The 20129-nt window shown below is 43.7% G+C and overlaps 1 protein-coding gene across 4 annotated transcripts in view; it reads right to left on the reverse strand.

Annotated features, from left to right (window-relative positions):
- Positions 1-20129, reverse strand: part of CDH6 (cadherin 6) — a 121347-nt gene that overhangs the window by 43256 nt on the left and 57962 nt on the right. The window contains exon 1 of one of the 4 annotated variants that reach the window (XM_078851635.1): positions 11017-11141. The exons of the other annotated variants lie outside the window; for them this stretch is intronic. Coding sequence (XP_078707761.1) covers positions 11017-11121 — 105 coding nt within the window. The 5' untranslated portion in view covers positions 11122-11141. Of the gene's footprint in view, positions 1-11016; positions 11142-20129 lie in introns of those variants that run through there. 4 annotated transcript variants of the gene reach the window in all.

Here is a 20129-nt window from a genome sequence, read left to right on the forward strand (position 1 = left end):
TAAACTTTGTCTCAATGCAGAAACATTTTTTTAGTTGCGGACAAGACATTGACTTCATCAGGCAGTGGTTAGACATATTCATCAGAGGGCATCTGGTTTACTGTGACTGTTTGAACTCTGCTTGCACCTATGTAGATGCAAATTGTCAAAGCTCTGCATGGTGCTCAATCCCACCAGTACTGGAAGTTCTGGTGGCCCAGCTCTGAGGTTCTTGACCTTGGTCTTCTGCCAGGAGTTGTTCAACCTCATAGTGTAGATGGGATGATGTCTTGGAAAACTTGAAGGGCGGAGCTGAAATTCTCTGGATTCTCTACAAGCAAGGCTGTGTCATCAACACAGTCTTGATTGGTGAACACCCCTAGGCAGCATAGAATGGCTGCAGGGGAGCAGCCAATCAGAGGGGCTGCTGGAGTGACCAACTGGGGGCCAGAAGGGCCCCATAAAAGGAAGCAGCAGTGGCAGAGCAGTCAGTTTCTGCCTGGAGCTTGAAGCGAGAGAAATGGGTGTCTGGCTGGCTGGAAAAGCATCAGGACCATGGACAGGCCAGTGCAGGCAGGCTGAGTCCAGAGGACTGAGCCCAGAACCTAGCCAGACTGGGTGAGGGTTCCAGGATGGGCCCTGCTGGTCTGGTTGAAGGCTGAGCCTAGGGAGGGCTGCTGAAAGGACACAAATTGAGGGGACTGAGATGGACCCCTGTTGGGCTGTTAAAGAAGATTGTATCTCCAGGAAGAAAACCTTGATGCTACAGCCCCAACCAGGGCTGTGAGAAAGAACTAGAGACTGTACATCCTGGAAGAGGGGACAGTGTGTGTGACTCGGCCGGAGGGCTGAGTCACTGAACACCCGACTAGAAAGGGGGCGCCTGCAAAAAGTGGGTGCTACCCCCATTCAAAACTGAGTGATTGCAGGCATGCATTGGCCAAAAGAGGGGTGCTTGTGAGAGGTGGGTGCTGACCCTGTTACAAGTAGTTGATGCAGGCCAATGCTCATTGGTTCCTAGGCACCCTTGAGCAGCTAAGGTGAAATATCATCAGGACCAGTAGCATATCCATTCCATAACTTTTAGATGTCCTTTTGTACTTCCTCTAGTAATGAAGGATCAGTGTCCATCCCTGGGTCTGCCGAGTCAGGTAGCTCCAGACCGTCATCAGCAGGTGGATGGTTCATCACACTTTCATAATGTGTTTTCTATCTGTTCAGGACCTCATCCATGGATGAGCAGGGAGAGAATGTTAGAAGGCTATTTATGGCTGCCAGTCAGGCACATGATCGTTCTGGAGGCAGGACCCAGATTGTTGTGCTTTAGGCTGTTGCCTGCTTCATTGACCACAGAGTTGATGTAGATCACATGATCACATTTTGCCCTGGCCCCGGAAATGCCTTTCAACTGTTTATGTTCTTGGACATCTCCCTGTTTGCATACATCTGCCTTTTTTGCTAATATATCAAAGGGTCTTCAGAAAGCCAGTGTTTCTTGTGCGACAATCGGAAACTGATTGTTTCAGTGGCCGTGTGTGATATAGCAGTATGTATACCACGCCATTCAATCTCTGTCATCAGAGTGGGTACCAAAGTTACGTACGAGATCCTCGATAGCCTGTGTGTATTTCAACAGGCTCCACAGAAAGACTTGCACATTGTACTGTTGTTGACCACCTGGCTTGTGAGGAGTTGGAAGATGCAGTGAGAACTGAGCGGCAACTAGTCTATGGTCTGAGTTTGCTTGAGCTCCTGCGCCACCGAAGACCCAGTGAGAATTTCACTATAAAGCGATTTTTGATAAAGATGTGGTCAATTTTTTTTCATGGCACATCCATTATTTGAAATCCAGGTCCAGCAATGGTCCACCTGAACCAGTCAGTGGCTCAAACAGTCAGTGGCACATAATGTCAAAAGCTGAGTCATCTGGGGAACCCAAACCAAAACGGCCAATCATGGTTTCATACCCAGTTCAATCATAGCCAGTCACTGCATTGAAATTTCTAAGCACTAGCAATGTGTCATGTGGTAGAGTTTGCTGCTAGCTGGTGGTAGAAAGATCATTACAGTACACTATAGCATTCTTGTAATAAAACAGATTCTCGGCTGGTGTAAATTGCCATAGCTCCATTCAATATGATGACTTCAATGGAGCTGGGACAATTTAGACCCACTGAGGATCTGCCCCTAGAAGAGAATGTTCATCAGAGTTGTGCACATTACAGTATGCTGGAAGAATTTTGCTTCACTATGAATTGGACTGTGTGAAGTGCTAAGTGACCCCTGGGAACCACTGTTCAGCATGTTCAATGAAGTCAGTCGGAGTTGAGATTGCTCAGCTCCTCCCAAAGCTGGGCCTTTTAAATACAATTTTACCACATCCGGGTTCATTTTAAGGGTTATGCTGTATTAGCTTACTCTAAAGTTTCCTAGGTAAGTGGAAAAGAACTCAGTACTTGTCATCACCTCACTGCATGGTTTATCTCTCCTCACTGCATGGTTAATCCTTCTCATTTCCCTTAGTTTTCTATCATCTCTTATGTCCACTGGTCCAGTTTCTAAGAGGACATGTATATCTATGTAAGCACAAATAAAATGGAAAAACGTCTTTTGGTCCCATAAAAGACATTACCTCACCCAGCTTGTCTCTCTAATATCCTGGACCCAACATTACTTCAATAACACTGAACAATATTTCTGTTGTGTTAGACAGCCATGCACATAAGGCTGCTAGGGATGTTCTAGGGTCTGTATGGTTTATACTGCTCTGTGGGATTCTATGCCTCTATGCATGTTGTGGTGGACTCTCTGGCACACTGCAGAGGGGAGGGTGTGAAAGTTAGGGGTGGGATAGCAAAGGAGTTGTGGAGTCATGAAGTCATGAAGAGCTAAGTCACATGTTGGAAGAGCATGTTCATTATTTCCCCCATACCCTTCTCAGCTATGCTGTATCTCATTATTGTTCCTTTAGTGCACAGCCATTTCAGTCCAAGCCCTTTGTAACTCCTCTTCCTCTACAGGAAGAATATACCTTTTTTACAGGAACTCAATGTTATTCAACAGTATTCACTTCTCAGGTCAAATGAACTGAATGTGACAAAGAAAACCAAGGGGAAGAAGCTCTGATAATGCTGTTGCTGTGGAAAGTGAATGCAGAAGCAATTATATCATACTTATATTATAGTAAATTAATTTGCTTAATATTCAAAATTTTATTGGAATTGTTTCTGCTAAATCATCAGTAACTGGAAAAAATTGAGGATGAACAACAAATAAAAAGATTTTAGGATACTATCAGCACACTTTTCCTAATTTCACTTTAATACCATGGTTAAATTTAACAATCTGATTCACTTTTAATGATTCACTGTCAAATAAAAACTATTCAATTGTTCCCCTTTCATCTTCCCCAGAATTGTCCAGGGCCAAAAAGTTCAAATGTGGGTGCTTAAAGTTAGGCTCTTAGATCCAGATTAAGCCACCCCAATTAGAGAATTCTATAGTTGGTTAAATATGGATTTAGGAGCCTAAGTTTAAGCACCTACACTTGACTTTTTTTTCTTGTGAGATGAATAACTATTTAAAAAGTAGTACCGTTTCAAAATTGCCTGCAATCTGAGATAACTAATAGCTTCCTCCTTAGAAATGTCATTGGCAATATTGCCCTAAAGCAAAAGTAATGACAGTAACATATGCACAGAGATACAAAGAACACAAGAAAGAAAAAGACATAAAGGAAAATTTTGGCCAAAGTATCTATACTATTTTTTTAAGCTGCATTTATATATTTACAGCTTGTCTATTTATCTTGAATAAATAATTTCACTTAATACAAAAATGCCAGCAAACTTTTACTGAGATTTTAAAAACAAAAAATTAATCCACAGAGCACAAATGGAAAATATTCCAGCAAAGTATGCAGAAAGAATTTAAATGTGCCTTTCACATACTTTCGGGAATAAGATAACACTATTCTAATATGAAAATTTGCTCTTCATGTGGCTCTGTGGAAGTGCATTTCAGTAGTGCCAACCCTAAACATTAAAAACCCATATGACAAACCCCCCAAAATCATGAGACTGGCCTGAGCTGCCAGGATCTTTCTGCTCCCTCCCCCAACTTGTGAGAATGGTGTTGGCTGCTTCCTCTTCCCCCCATCTCCTGCTTAAAAACTCTTCTGGCTCCTGCAGCAGCTCTGATTGACTGCTCTTTCTGCGGAAGCAGGGTAGTGGGGAAGGCAGCCAATCAAAGGGTGGTTACCCCCTTCATGAGAGGCTGGAGCACTTAACATCATCATCATCACACTGGCTGCAGTCCTGTCTGAAATCACATGACTCACCAGGAAATTGTGATACTTTTACTTTACTAAATTGTGACACCGATACTTTCTTTAAAATGTCATTTTGATGGGCAATGGCAATAATTTCCAAGGGAAACCTTCCCTAATTTGGAAAAAATTGTTCAATGAAAATGAGAACCCATCTAGAACCCGAGTGAATTCAAGGGGAAGATTCTCATTTATTTCAATGGGAATTAGATCAGGCTCTACACGCTTGGCATATATTTTAAAAGACTATGTAATAAAGCGCAGACTTATTTGCAGTAGGGAGCTAGGGAGTGTGTGCTTTTCATAACTTTTTGTTAAGAATTATTAGTAGTATTTGTATTATTAGGGTACCCCCTAGGAGCCCCAGAAATGGACCAAGACACTATTGTGCTAGCTGCTGTATGAACACAAAACAAAAAGATGGCCCTTGCCCCAGAGTTTAAATCCCATGTTAATGGCATATTCAGACATGGAGCAGCAAACAACTTTTACCACACTCTGTTCTGAACAGTGTAACTAATCACATTTTTTAAATGGCTTTGGATTGCACGGCAGCTTCCTGTTTAGTTGTCACTATTGCCACAGACCTCTTTACATTGCCTGAAAACTTTATGGGTAATGTTGTTTTCCACCCTAAAGTCTAAATTCCATTTCATATTACAAATAGATTCATAGATATTAAGGTCAGAAGGGACCATTATGATGATCTAGTCTGACCTCCTGCACAAATAGAACAGTCTATTCATTAAATTTCAGAGCAGTTACTGTACTTCTTGAAAGGTCAAAGTCAGTCTCTCTTATAATAATCCAGAAATATATATTGCAGATTATGTCTTATTACTTACTTGTATTTATGAGGTATAATTACCTCACAAAGGAAAACAACAGAACACCACTGGCCATCACGTACAGCCCCCAGCTAAAACCTCTCCAGCACATTATCAACGATCTACAACCTATCCTGGAAAACGATCCCTCACTCTCCCAGACCTTGGGAGACAGGCCAGTCCTCGCTTACAGACAGCCCCCCAACCTGAAGCAAATACTCACCCGCAACTACACACCACACCACAGAAACACTAATCCAAGAACCAAACCCTGTAGCAAACCTCGTTGCCTACTCTGTCCCCATATCTACTCTAGTGACACCATCAGAGGACCCAACCACATCAGCCACACCATCAGAGGCTCATTCACCTGCATGTCTACTAATGTTATATATGCCATCATGTAACAGCAATGCCCCTCTGCCATGTACATTGGCCAAACCGGACAGTCCCTACGTAAAAGAAGAAATTGACACAAATCGGACATCAGGAACGGTAACACACAAAAGCCAGTAGGAGAACACTTCAATCTTTCTGGACATTCTATAACAGATTTGAAAGTAGCTCTACTTGAACAAAAAAACTTCAGAAACAGACCTCAAAGAGAAACAGCAGAACTAAAATTCATTTGCAGATTTAACACTATTAAATTGGGCTTGAATAGGGAATGGGAGTGGCTGGCTCATTACAGAAGCAGCTTTGGCTCTCCTGGAATTGACACCTCCTCATCTCCTGTTGGGAGTGGACTACATCCACTCTGATCGAATTGGCCCTGTCAACACTGGTTCTCCACTTGTGAGCTAATTCCCTTCTCTGCATGTGTCAGTAGATTTATGTCTGCATCTGTAACTTTCACTCCATGCATCTGAAGAAGTGAGATTTTTACCCATGAAAGCTTATGCTCAAATAAATCTGTTAGTCTTTAAGGTGCCACTGGACTCCTTGTTGTTTCTGTGGATACAGGTTAAGACAGCTACCCCTGATACTAGTTACTATTGTAGTTCTGCTGTGATCATAGAATATCAGGGTTGGAAGGGACCTCAGGAGATCATCTTGTCTAACCCCCTGCTCAAAGCAGGACCAATCCCCAATTTTTGTCCCAGATCCCTAAATGGCCTCCTCAAGGATTGAACTCACAGCCCTGGGTTTAGCAGGCCAATGCTTAGGCCACTGAGCTATCCCTCCCCCCATTAATTTTTTTGTCTCTCTACTAACTTGATAGTGAAAATGTGCCCAACTGATTGAAATATTAAATAGATGATAGGCAGATGGCAGATAGAATCATTGGTTCACTCTTGGCAGGACCTGGAGTCATTTGTGCACTTCCTTTTCCAGCTAATACCTTCATTTCAAACTGGATATTTACAGACTAACAGTCTGCTGTCTAGCTGTGAACTGATTAAATCCTGTGTGTAACTTGAGGTTACGTGGCACTCAGAAAATTCCAAACACTCGAAATGAGATCTGCCAGCACTATAGAATTATACCTGCTTCTATTTAAAAACCATAAACTCTTCCCAACGTTCCCTTGGTCCATTGAGGCTTGGCACTCCAGCCAGCATTAACTCATCCCTTCCATAAATTGCCCCAGCCAGCATCAATCCTTTCCCTCCAATTGGTAGTGCCACATTTAGGGGAGAAAAAGATTCTACTAAATCCATAAAGTTCCAAATATGCTTTTGAATTGCCTGCCAAACATATGCAAAAACTTATATAAAAATCCTGCATCACCACTGCAAAAACACATACAAATATTTGATTCAAAACAATATAAGATTTTTTCCACATACTAAGGCGGGCTTGTCCCCTTTTCAGAGCATAGGACCACTGCGCTCCTGTATTCGGGGTAATCTTGACCCAACTGTTACTGGAGCCAGGAAATAAGCTCATGGTCTTTTAATCACATAGTTATTACATAAAAAGAAAAGGAGTACTTGTGGCACCTTAGAGACTAACCAATTTATTAGAGCATAAGCTTTCGTGAGCTACAGCTCACTACATAGTATCTGGAAAAAACTATGGCCAATATTTAAAAAAAGGGAGCTTACAGATTTGGGGGCTAAGAAGCTGCTGAGTATTCAGCAGTTTTTAAAATCAGGCTACATATTTAGGTGACTATATATAAACTTATATATATAAAGTTTTGAAAATGCTGGCTTAAATCTTCAGCAAAAATAGAATGGATGGCATGGATCCTGGCAAAGAATGGGAAGAAGTGGCTGCTCTGCTTCCAAATTTTCCTGGAAGCAAATGGCATTGCAGACAAGCCACAGTAGGGGAGTCCCCCATACTGCAATATGTGGCAGGTGCAGAAGCATTAGACAGCTGCAGTGCATTCCCATGGGAGCTGCAGGAACAGGGGTTTGAAGTAAACAGGACTCAAGTACTACCCATTTCCACATTATTCTTTTTTTTTGACAAGCTCAAATGAGAAACACAAAATGACCCAACCTTATAAAAGCTTGAGAAAGTAATTCTAGAGGGATGGCCATCAGAAAAAGCTCAGGTACTTCCAAACATAGAGATGGGATTATAGAGATGGGATTTCTGCATGTGATGGGTGTGACAAGGTGGCTGGCCCCTTTTAAGAAGGTGTTGGGTCCCATGCACCTGTGACTAGTCAGCTGCTTCCTAATTGGGTTTTAAGAGAGGGCATCTGGGCCATATAGTTGGGAAAGTGTGATGACAGAGTGGATCAGTCAGGAGCTAGAGATCAGAGGACTGGAAGAGGTCTTGGGGGGGAAGCTGCAGAGACAAGGAAGCTCCACAGGCCCTCTCTGGGAATAGGGAGAAATTATCAGCAAGCTAGTGGGCTTTCCTGAGCTGGAGAGCCAGTGCTGGAGGCTGAAAAGGGCTGAGTTGTTGGACTGTGTTTGGGTAGAAGAATTATGAAACTGGTCACTCTCAGTGGCTTGGAGTGGTGTCCTGGAACAAGGGCAGAAAGGAACTGGGCACCATATGCTGATGAATTCCTGGGTGATTGATGTAGAAGTGAAGTCTCTGGTGAGAGGAACAGAAAACTTCTGTATTTTAAAATGTTTTTACTGTGGAATAGAAAATCCCCTTTTATCACAGTGAATTACTGCATCTGTACATTAATAAATCATGCCTGGGTCTTTGAATTGGACAGTGAGAGAATGCCCTTTTTATAGCTGGGCCAAAGGGAAACTGAGGCATGCACACCTGTTGTATGAGAGCCTGTGGCTGGAAGGCTTTTGAGGTGGGGCTGCTCTATGACAATGGGCTTCTGTACCATCTCTTCCCTCCCCTCCTCCTCATTTTGTCATAATACTACACAGCATGATGTCAGAAAGGCTAAAGGTATTTGACAGTGCTCATGTGGGTATTGAGAAGTATAAAAACTGAGCCTAACATGTAATATTCTGGCCAGGTCTGAATGTTACTATTGAGGATAAGGGCTGTATGTGTGAATTCTATAATAATCACAATAAATGGAATGCAAAGGAAACAATGAGACCGTATAATATTCCTGTTTGCTCTTGGTGCAAGTTTGACACAGATCTGTTTGAAGTTAACAGAAAAAAATGTCTTATTTGTGAACTAGCACTCAAGTTTGTTGTGTTTAAACTGACCTGCTGCCCAGCAAATCAAGTGTTAAGTAGTATTATCAACTCACTGTAAGTCTCAGATTGTTTGTTTACCGGTGGATCCCAAGTGAATTCCATTAACCGAGAATGGCCCACCATTCAGAAGTACCTTCCTAATTCTGGCAAGTCTGAAGCACACCACATCAAACTCTGACTTTGCAGAGTCAGGTGGGTGAGCAGAAAAATCAGTGCAAAAACTAAACAGCAGGAAAATTCAGTATATAATACTGTTGAAATATTACAATAAAACTCAAAATGCTTTATTAGGATCACCACTTCAGAGAGCAATAGGCTGAGGGGAAAAAACATTAGTACCAAGAACTGAGAAGCAAAACATGACAGAACAACCTCAGTGATTGAACAGTCCAGAGCAGAAAGATAGTTTTGAGACTCTGAAGTGGCTATGTTTCAGAGTAGCAGCCATGTTAGTCTGTATCCGCGAAAAGGAGTACTTGTGGCACCTTAGAGACTAACCAATTTATTTGAACATAAGCTTTTGTGAGCAACAGCTCACTTCATCCGTGAAGTGAGCTGTTGCTCACAAAAGCTTATGTTCAAATAAATTGGTTAGTCTCTAAGGTGCCACAAGTACTCCTTTTCTTGAAGTGGCTTTGTGATCAGAAGGCAAACTGAGGATCAAAGATGGTGGCATTTGATTGTCAAAAGAAAGTGGAAGTAAAACAGGGAGTTGTAAATAGTAGCCATTTGGTGTCAGAAGTGCTCATGACTTCTGCCCTATGATAGGGATAGTAGTTCTGTCATGTGATTGGGGCCAGGAAAAAAAAGATCAGTCTCTCATTGCCCAGGTTTGTTATATCTGCTGGGCACACTGCAAAGCATATCTTCTTTGCCTCTTTGTTAAGGCAGCTGAGGAGGTTGAGGGCTGAGATAGAAAAGGGTAAGGGCAATTCTTTTGTTTACGATGTGATTTGTAGGGTTATCAACTTTCTAACTACAGAAAACCAAACACCCTTGCTCTGGCCTCTGCCCCACTCCTTCCCCAAGGCACTGCTACTACCCCGCCCCTTCTCAGAGGCCCCACCCTCCACTCACTCCATCCCCCCCCCCCATCGATCATTTTCACCAGGATGGGGCAGGGGGTTTTGGAGTGCAAGGGGGGGCGGGCTCTGGCTGGGGGTGTAGCTCTGGCCTGGGGTTGGGGATGAGTAGTTTGGGGTGCTGGAGAAATGGGGTTCAGAGAGCAGGAGGGGGGCTCAGGGGTAGAGCAGGGGGTTGGGCATGGGGGGGGGGTGAGAGGAGCAGGCTCCAGGTGGTGCTTACCTCAGGCGACTCTTGGGAAGCAGGAACACGTCCCTCTGGCTTGTAGGCGGAGGTGCGGCCAGGGGCTCCGCTCGCTGCCCCTGCCCACAGATGTCACCCCCACAGTTCCCACTGGCTACGGTTCCCGGCCAATGGGAGCTGCGGAGCCAGCGCTCGGAGTGGGGGAAACACGCAGAGCCTAGAGACTGCAGGCACTTGCTGGCTGCTTCCAGGAGCCGCGTGGAGTCAGGGCAGACAAGGAACCTACCTTAGCCCCACTGCGCTGCCAACCGGACTTTTAATGGCCTGGTCAGCAGTGCTGATCAGAACCACCAGGATCCCTTTTTGACTGGTGTTCCATTCAAAAAGTGGAGACCTGGCAATCCTCTGTGATTGACAATTTATGGCAGGGTTGGCCAACCTGAGCCAGAGAAGGAGCCAGGATTTACAAATGTGCATTGCCAAAGAGCCACAGTAATACATCAGCAGCCGCCCAGCATCTCCCACCCACCAGCAGCCCTGCTAACGAGCACCTCACCCTCCTGATCAGCTGTTTCGTAGCGTGCAGGTGGCTCTGGCAGGGAGGAGTGAGGGCACAGCAGGCTCGGGGGTGGAGTGGGGGCAGGGCCTGGGGCAGAGCCACGGGCTGAGCAGTGAGCATCCCCCAGCACATTGGAAAGTTGGTACCTGCAGCTCCAGCCCCGGAGTTGGTGCCTATACAAGGAGCTGCATGTTAACGTCTGAAGAGCTGCATGTGGCTCCAGAGCCACAGGCTGGCCACCCCTGATTTATGGGATAGGTCGATGGGCACCTATATGTCTGCTTAAAAATGTGAATCAGTAAACAAATATCAGTACTGTTGTGTGTCACACCTTTATCAGACCCATCCTTCAAAATCACAGCAATACATAGGCATACACCCTCTTCCTATCAATGGATATGTTAAATCAAACACATACATGCATTTCATTGTGGATTTTGCTATTTATTTCTAAAAATTATAAAACAAACTTACTGTGTCAAAGTCACCCCTGGTGTTAATGAGTTTAATGGAGCTAGACCCAGGATGAATTTGACCAATTTGGTTTCTCTTGCGTTTGCGTTTCCTTTTCTTTCCCATTTTCCCTTGCTTCTGCTGTATATCTTGAGGTATTGCTCCTGGCTTTTTCACTGTGTTTTTCTTCAGTTAATAATCTTTTCAAGGTAAAATAACAATACTAAGCTCTTAAATAATGCTTTATACCTTCAGCCTCAAAGTTCAGTGCAAACATTAACTAATCCTCACATCACAAAGGAGGCAGGTATTATTCAGACAAGTTTGTTTTCTCCTTAAGACCATTCTTCCTTCATGTCGTCTTTCTCTCCAAATGCATTTCTTTTACGATTCTGCCCACCCCAGCACAACCCCAGGTTCCTTATTTCCCATTATCTATCTCTCAATATTTTGTTTTTTCCTATTAGATATCACTTCCATTTTCTTCTCTTTATCACACTTCTTCCTTTGGCATTACATCTCACTCCCCTTGCACCATCTCCCTTTCCTTTTTTTGCTTTCCCTTTCTGTGCCACCCAAAATCTTTCCCTTTGTCATGTCACATCCCTTTCCATTTGTGTCTCTACTTTCATCCCATCTTCCTTCTCTCTCTACTACTCATTCCATCCCTTTCTATCTCCCCTGCTATGTTTCCTCTCTTATCATCATGTAGCCTCCTTTGTTCACCCTATGACCCTGGAATGCTAGGTCCTGATAGGTATTAAATTGAGAAGCATGATGGTCGGCGGGGGGTGGGGGTGTCAATTCCCTGCTCTGCCACAGACTTCATGGGTCACCTTGGGCAAGTCACTTAATTCCTCTGTACCTCAGGTCCCTTACCTCACAGGGTATTGTTAGGATACATACATTAAATGTTCCAATACAATGATAATGGTGGGGTAAGTACTTTAGATAGACGATTTTTCTCTTGGGGATAATGTTCTTGATTTGATGGGCAACTGTTGTTCTTTCAACCCCTCCACCCAATTAATGGTGGTTGCAGGTGTTTTCATTCCTTCTCCCATGGAGTGCTGTGCGTAGGTGAGGAGGAGCTACCTGCCTCCCAATTTTTCCTGGTTGTTTCCCATGCAGAGAATAGTTTGTGATCCACATGGTCCTGCATGCAATTCTTGTAAACCTACACCTCTGCAATGAATATGTCATGATTCCTTAGGCTGTGGCAAGCCAACCTGTCTTTTCATCATTTACTGTGCTCTTGAGCGCCTATCCCTACCCAGAAAGTTCCACAGCTAATCCACTTTACTGGGATAGGACAAGAAAGCAATTGGAAGGTGTAAGCACTCTCACTTCCTAGAGTCTAGTACCTTTTCTCTCTCTCTTGGACTTCGCAGCTGGGGTGGTTTAAGCAATGACAGCGGCCCAGGAATTTTCTGTTCTGCACAGCACAGTGCTGGTCCTGTGCTCATACGTAACCCATGACTGATGTGACTATACAGGTCTCTTATTCTTATTGGCTGCCTCTGTTGGGCCAGATCCTCACCTGTACGCAAAGGATGTATGGCACAGCTGAAGTCTGTCAGACAAAGGTACCTTTGTGCTCTTCTGATCCTAGGGCTGCTTTGTGCTGGTCCACTCCCCTGTCGCAGGCTACTGTAATCTGCTCCAGCTGCCAACGGCACTGAGGAGCTATTGCAACGGCCAGGGCTAAGTGGGTTATCCCAGCCATGCTGCGCAGGCCCCGGCATTGAGTGGCCCTATCCCATCCAGGGTTTCAAATGTTGTAAGATCAGAAGGGATTGTTGGCACAGGCCATAGAATTTCACCGAGTAATACTTATATCACAGCGAAAAACTACTGACTGAGCTATCTCATCTTTTTTTAGAAAGACTTCCAATCTTCATTTAGAGACTGCAAGTGACACTGAGTCCACCACATCCTTAGGTAAGTCGTTCCAATGGCTAATTACCATCACTTGAAATGAGGCATCATTTTTTTTATAGTCTGAATTTGTTTAGCTTCAACTTTCCAGCCACTGGCTCTTGTTATACCTTTGTTTGCTAGATTAAACAGCCCTCTACTATTATATATCTTCTTCTCTTGAAGATACCTATAGGTCATGATGAAATCGTCTCTTAACCTTCTCTTGGATAAACTGAACAGACTGAGCTTCTTCTACAGTATTACAGTAGGTCCCAAAAGACCTAGACATGGACCAGGACCCCATTGTGCTAGGCACCGTACAAGTGAATGAGGGAGGCTGACATCATGGGCTAGTCAAAGGGTGCAGTTGACCTCTTGATACTGAATGAGGAATGATAAGTAGGGAAGGGATAGGTCATGAAGGGCCCTAAAAGTGAAGACAAGCAGCTTATGTTTTATGCAACAGAGGTGGTACAGTGATGGAAACAGAGAGCGACCTGGTTGGAGCAACAGGCTAGGGAAATGATCTTTGCAGCAAAGAGTGTTTTGTTTGGGAGTCCTGCCTTCTCTGCCACAGACTTCCTTTTGTGACTTTGGACAAGTTACTTAATCCCTCTGTACCGCAGGTCCCTTATTTCACAGGGGTATGTGTAGGGCAGGATTGCATTTGTCATAGCCAGAAAGAAGAAGATGACAGCCTTGAGGAGATGTTTTGAATGGATGGAAAAGGCTATATCATGGAGATGTTATGTAGAAAGAACTGACAGGATTTAGATATAGCCTAGATGTGAGGACCTTGAAAGGGATCTGAGATGATAGGCAGGTTACAGAGCTGTGTGACAGGCAGGATAATGATGTTGCCCACAGTGATCAAGGGGTGGGGGAGAGATGTAGAGTTCTCTTTTAGCCATGTTGAGCTTGAGCTGATGGCTAGACATCCACAAGGTGATGTCAAATTGACAGGCTGAGGTTGTAATTTGGACAGCAGGAAACAGATATGGATTAGAGAGGTAGATTTTGTGCTTGTGGATGATATTACTAAGAGATAAGTTGCAGAGGGAGAAGAAGAACAAACTAAGGAGAGAACCTTGTAGAACTGCCACAGAAAGTTAGAAGGCAGATGAGGAGTATGCCCCAAGGATACACTGAACCTGAGATTGAGCAGTAGGAGGAGAACCAGGAGAGGACAGAGCCATGGAAACCAAAGGAGGACAAGATTTCAAGAAAAGCTTTGTCCATGTTGAAGGTGGCTGACAGGTCAAGAAGGGATGGTTCTGAGCTTTGGCTAGAAAGAGATGCAATTCATGTTGTTCAAATGAGCTAAGTTTACCATGTGATCTTGATTGCTCTAATGTGTAAAACTTTTGTTGTTTTATCATTATTTACTGTTCCATCAATTTTTGTGTCATCTGTAAACCACAGCAGCAATGATTTTATATTTTCTTTTAGATCATTCATAAACATTATTGAATAGAACTGGGCATAACTGAATAGCATTGAGTGGGATTTGACTTGAAACAACCCCATAGGACGATGATTCCCCATTTACAGTCACTTTTGGAGATCTAACAATTAGTCAGTTTTTAATCCCTGGATTCAGGAGGGCTCCTCCAGGACTTGGATCCACCAGGTTTAGCAATGCTTTGCATTGCTAATCAGAGTGCAGGCCAGGACTACTATATTTAAATGTTTGACATATATTTCAACACTTTATGCTCAATGGCTGTTTATTTCATGTGACTTGGCATGTCACTGTAATTTTGACTGACATCCCTTTTTCATTTTTCATACTGTTTGTATAAATAATACATATTATAGATGACTTTTAGTAAAGGCATCAGTGTTTACTTGCTAAAAATGTATAAGAGCAGAGCTATGAGGTCATCCCTGAACTCATGAAACAAAACTTGTCTATTAAGTATTCTCTCAATTTTATTTATATCTAAATCTATATCTATATATGAGGGAGAAGAAAGGGAGAGATTAAAAATGATTTTTATTACAAGTGTATACACTTCAGTGGTCAGGAAATAAAATCCAAGCCTCTGAAGACTTGAAAGCCACAAAAAAGCACACAAGTCATTTGTTATAGGAGACAGAAAGATTTTTCCCATCATACAAATTTGGCACCACAATCCAACAGTCAGATAGTGCATTCAAGTATGATTCTTCAAGGCTAACTAGGAAAATTAGTTCGAAATATCAGTGATTATTTGTCTGTTAACAACAAAAACACACAAATGGAATGAAGCACATTCATGTATGTCTCCGTGACAGAATACAAAGTATATAAGGGGAAGGATAAGCTTATAGCTAAAATACAGGACTGGTGGTGTTTGTTACTGGCTGGGGTGCTGGAACTATTTTTTATAGTGGGGGTGCTGATGGTGGAAACCATATATTTCGTGTTTCTTATTACTACTTCAAGCCAGGGGGTGCGACAGGATAATACAGGGCCAGACATAAAACCCAGTGAGGTCAGTGAGAGACATTCCATTTAATTCAGTGAGCTTTGGATCAAACCCACAGAGTACTATGCTGTAAAATGGTGTACATTTAAACCTGGTCAGTTGGTTTCTCCTTCTGTGGGATTTTAAAAATGAAGGGATATGCTATCTGTGCCTTTTATCTAGTGGGGTATCTAATGGAGAGAACAATGGAGTGCAGTTAGTATATTTATTCATTAATGTTTATGCAGCAGAGGCATATTAAATATAAATATTACCATCCAGTTAGATATTTCTTCTTGTGCATGTCAACCTGCACACTTGCCTTTTAGTTATACAGAGATGTTAATACATATGGGCTATTTGTGCTCTGATTTGGAAAAACAGAATATAAAAGCTAGGCATTCTTGCGCTGTATGCACAGTACCCATTGAAGCAGTACTGTGGATTTAAGGGAGAGATTTTCTAAGGCAGAAATGGTAGTTTGGCACCCTTTGGATTACCATTAAAAGTCTTTGGGAGTTAGGCAATTAACCTTCACTTGTGCCTTGGAAAAAACACTTCCCATTAGTGTAAAACAGGCCCCAGATACACACATGTATTAATTTATTTCTTTATAACTTTAGGCACACATTTTGGCTCCTATGCCTTGAGCACTGACTTTAGGATAATCTCCTAGCCAGTCACCGTGATGTCAAAAAAATCTCCCTGAGGGCATTCATCTGATTTAATAATGATCCATATTATCAGAGCTCAAGTCATGCTGGAACACTCCAGAATGCCATTCTGGCACTTGGTTGGGGAACTGCAGTGGCATCCCACTACTTCTAGTACTGTCAGTTACCGGAAGTACATTCCTAGCATCTCTTCTGTCCGGATGGAAGTGTTTTCCAGCACATCTCTTTGTAGGATTGAAGTACTGCATATTGTGCATGTTTCTCAAAATCCAGTAAATACAAAAATGACCAAATTACAAACTCTGGGACTGAGCCATGGAAAATCTATTAGCTCATATCTTGTCCATCCTCCAGATTGTCAGTGTAGCAAATTTTCCTGCCGTAATTTGTTCAGGCTAGTTTTAAATTATGTAAGTATTGGAGCTTTCATTCCTAAATGGCATGCAGGAGGTTTATGTAATGCAGAACCAGAGTGATATTCATCTTGTGGCTCTGCCGCAAGGTGCTTCTTTCCTGCTTTGGGCTGGCTGGCTGTAGAACAGGGAAGAAGCAGCCTTCACAGATCTTCTAATATCCCTCCTGCACAGATGGGGAATAGGCGGAGACTTGACTGCACTACTCCAATGTGCTGGCTAGCATAGCTTTGCTGATATGCCAGGAGGAATAAAATAAAAATTAAATAAATAATACTTAGCTCTTATATAATGCTTTTCATCAGTAGATCTCAAGGCACTTTACACAGGAAGTAGGTATCATTATCCCCATTTTGCAGAAGGGAAAATGGAGGCGCTGGGAGCTGAAGTGACTTGCCCACGGTCACCCAGCAGGCCAGTAGCAGAGCCAGAAATAGAGCCTGGGTCTCTTGTATCACAGTCTGTTGTTCCCTCCACTAGACCACACTGTAGCCCCTGTACTCTGTGCACGGCATAGGACTGTTAGAGGGCGTGTTTCTCTCAGAGCAGGAAGAAAACTGAGGCAGATTGTGACTCACAGGGTCACAGTCTGTTTCCTGATCTGCTCTTGAGGCAGCAAAACTACACATTGCCCCATGCATGGGGCTGTGTCAAAGCCGTAGTTCAGCCCTTGGTAGTCTGTAGTCCAGTCCTACAACCTGGTCATGCAAGTATTCTTTCCACAAATTCAAAAAATGCCCCTTCCAGCTAAGGCTTTCATAACTTAACAAACATTAATCCAGCACCTGTGTGAGTTCGGCACTACTAATTATCCTCATTTTATAGATACAGAAGTAGAGGCACTTTGACAAGTGATTTGCCCAAGGTCACGCAGGCAGTGGTGCTGGAACCAGGGGTAGCTTACGTCGACCTAATTATGTCAAAAAGACCAAAAAGACTAACCAATTTATTTGAGCATGAGCTTTCGTGAGCTACAGCTCACTTCATCGGATGCATACTGCAGTTTCCACGGTATGCATCCGATGAAGTGAGCTGTAGCTCACGAAAGCTCATGCTCAAATAAATTGGTTAGTCTCGAAGGTGCCACAAGTACTCCTTTTCTTTTTGCGAATACAGACTAACACAGCTGTTACTCTGAAACCTAATTATGTCAGTGTCTATACTACGGTCTTGCTCCTGCCTATGTAAGTGCCCTAATACAGTGACATAGTAACTCCACCTCCATGAGAGATGTAGGGCTTGTGTCAGTGTAGGTAGGGTGATGCAGTCTCTATGTAGACACTGTGTTACTTATATCAGCTGTTGGCTCTCATTCTTTTCAATTTCACGGCTCCATGCTGGAGCCCTGAGACTGACAAGAAAGGTTGGCAGGCTCTTTGCTGTGAACGCCGCGCCCAGCTCACAGCTTGGGCTGTCACCCCAGGGTGGGTGGAAGGCTCCAGCAAGAGCCTGGCTGTCCCCAGGGCTCTCAGATTGCATCTGGGCTGCTGCCCTGCCTCACCATTCGAAGCTGGGCTGGAACTCGGGTTCCACGTTGGGAGCCCTGCTGCCCCTGGGCTTGGAGCTGGGCTGCTGCCCGGGCTCCCGCTTCCTCACTATGAGCTGGGTTGCTGCCCAAGCTTCCTCCTGGGAGCCCAGCTGCCCTCAGGGCTCCCGCCTCCCCTCCAGGAGCCTGGCAGCTGTCTTGCAGGGAACTCCACACCTTAAGTCAACCTAACTCTGTAGTGTAGACCAGGCCGTAGACTGTTCTGCTGTCTCGACACACTTGCCTGGGAAACTTTTCAGTGTTTATCAGGTGTCAAAATTGTTCTTCAAATCATTCACTTTAACTTTTGCTTGATTTTTTTAATTCCAAAATAATATTAGTTTTGCTTGTGAATTCCCCATCCTCTGAAAAAGCCCCAACAATCAGTCAAGCAATGGAGAAACATAGTGCTCTAGCTTTAAATACTATTGCATCAACTATGATTTTACTTCTCTGTGGAGTAGCGTGGCTTCAGGGGGTTAGATGAAATATAGATTAATGGAGAACTGCTGTCCTCATGGGGAGACCCACTCATAAAGATGAACTATAAATATAAAGCAATCCCTTGGTCTTAAAATCCAGAAATGTTTTTACTGGGAGATGGCTGAATAAAACATTATGCTGCTTCAGCAGGTAACAGCCTCTTACTACTCCCTGATGGATGCTCTTGAAAGCAAACTCTCAGCCTTTGCTTACTGTCAAAGGTTACCCCTTGATAGTCTGAATGCTTGATGCTGACAATCATGTCCGGCTATATGTGTGTGCGCTTTATATAATATATAAACACAGAGCTGGAGCCAAACAAGTGAGGATATATATTTAGATTCAAATCCAAACTTGCCCAGTGTTGGAAGAGGGAGGGAGTGTTTAGAGCCCCAATTCTGCTTCACTCCAATCTCTAATGTCTCTAGTTACATAAACACACCTTGCACCAGATCTAGGGAAGGGGAAATCTGGGGGAGGAAATCTCTGCAAGGGTTCCCTTGTGAAAATTCCCCCATACCATCATATTCCACAATATTGTCCCCTAATGGAAAAAGCTGTGAGGCCCATTCCCAAACTGGACAGATCCCTAGGGCTCTACAGGGACCTATGGCTGTCCTCAAAGGAGGCCCTTTACTTCCACTTAAGCTCTGGTCCCCGACGCTCCCCTGCCCAGGAAAGTGGCTCCATTGGAACACTGTTAACAGAGATTCCCTTGGCCAACACTGCCCTTTGTTACATTCTCCCACCTACCGAATATTCCCGAATTACATTAGTCAGAGTGCAGGATGAGTGATATTTGGTCCTAGGCTACTGACCACTTAGGATTCAATATTTCATGAACTAGGAATGAGGGTTTACTTCCACTGAAGACCCAGGAATCTTTCCCAATCTTCCCAGTGGGACGGCAGCATTTGTGTCTAACCCTGCTGGGCTGTGCAGTATCCAGTACTGGGCTTCATTGTATTATTCTGTATAATACATTTTTGGAGGTGCCTAATGTTTATGAGCTATACTTGTTCTCTCCCTCTGAAGTCTGTATGTTGGAACAATAGAAAACCAAGCACCCAGAAAGCACCCTAAGTATTTTTTTAAGCAACGAACTAGTCTTCTGTAAAATATTTTTCAGAAGGACAATAATACATGATGGCATGAAAAGGTCTTATCAGAACTCGTTTGGAATGACATGCATAACTCACTAGGGGTTTCATTACCCAGGAGTAATGCAGCCAGGCACAAACTCATGCTAACAAACTATAGTGCAGACAACACCATCTTGTATTTACCAGAGTTCCTCTAGACAGGGAGTTTGACCCCCATCATTATGCCTCTTGAGAGTTGCTGACTCCCACCTGCAAGAAGACAAATCTGGTATGAAATCAGAAGGGTACCATGCTGTGGAAAGTAGCTATGGCTGCTCCCCACTACAATCTCTCCTGTTTCAGGCCCCTTAGATCTGTGGAAGCCCAACTCTATAGGGCTCTGGTGCAGTGGCTTCCAAGGGGTCCCAGGTAGGAGGAAATATGGCTTGGGCCACAGGTTCTAGTTGTTTTGCCCTCCCCCATCTACTGCTAGAAGAGGACGGGAGAACTTAATCTTTTATTCAGTGGCAGATTTAGAGTTAGTGGGGTCCTATGCATAGCTTCCTTTTTGCATCCCCCCTCCCTGG

The sequence above is a fragment of the Lepidochelys kempii genome, chromosome 2 (genome assembly GCF_965140285.1).
Source record: "Lepidochelys kempii isolate rLepKem1 chromosome 2, rLepKem1.hap1, whole genome shotgun sequence".
NCBI classification, from domain to species: domain Eukaryota; kingdom Metazoa; phylum Chordata; order Testudines; family Cheloniidae; genus Lepidochelys; species Lepidochelys kempii.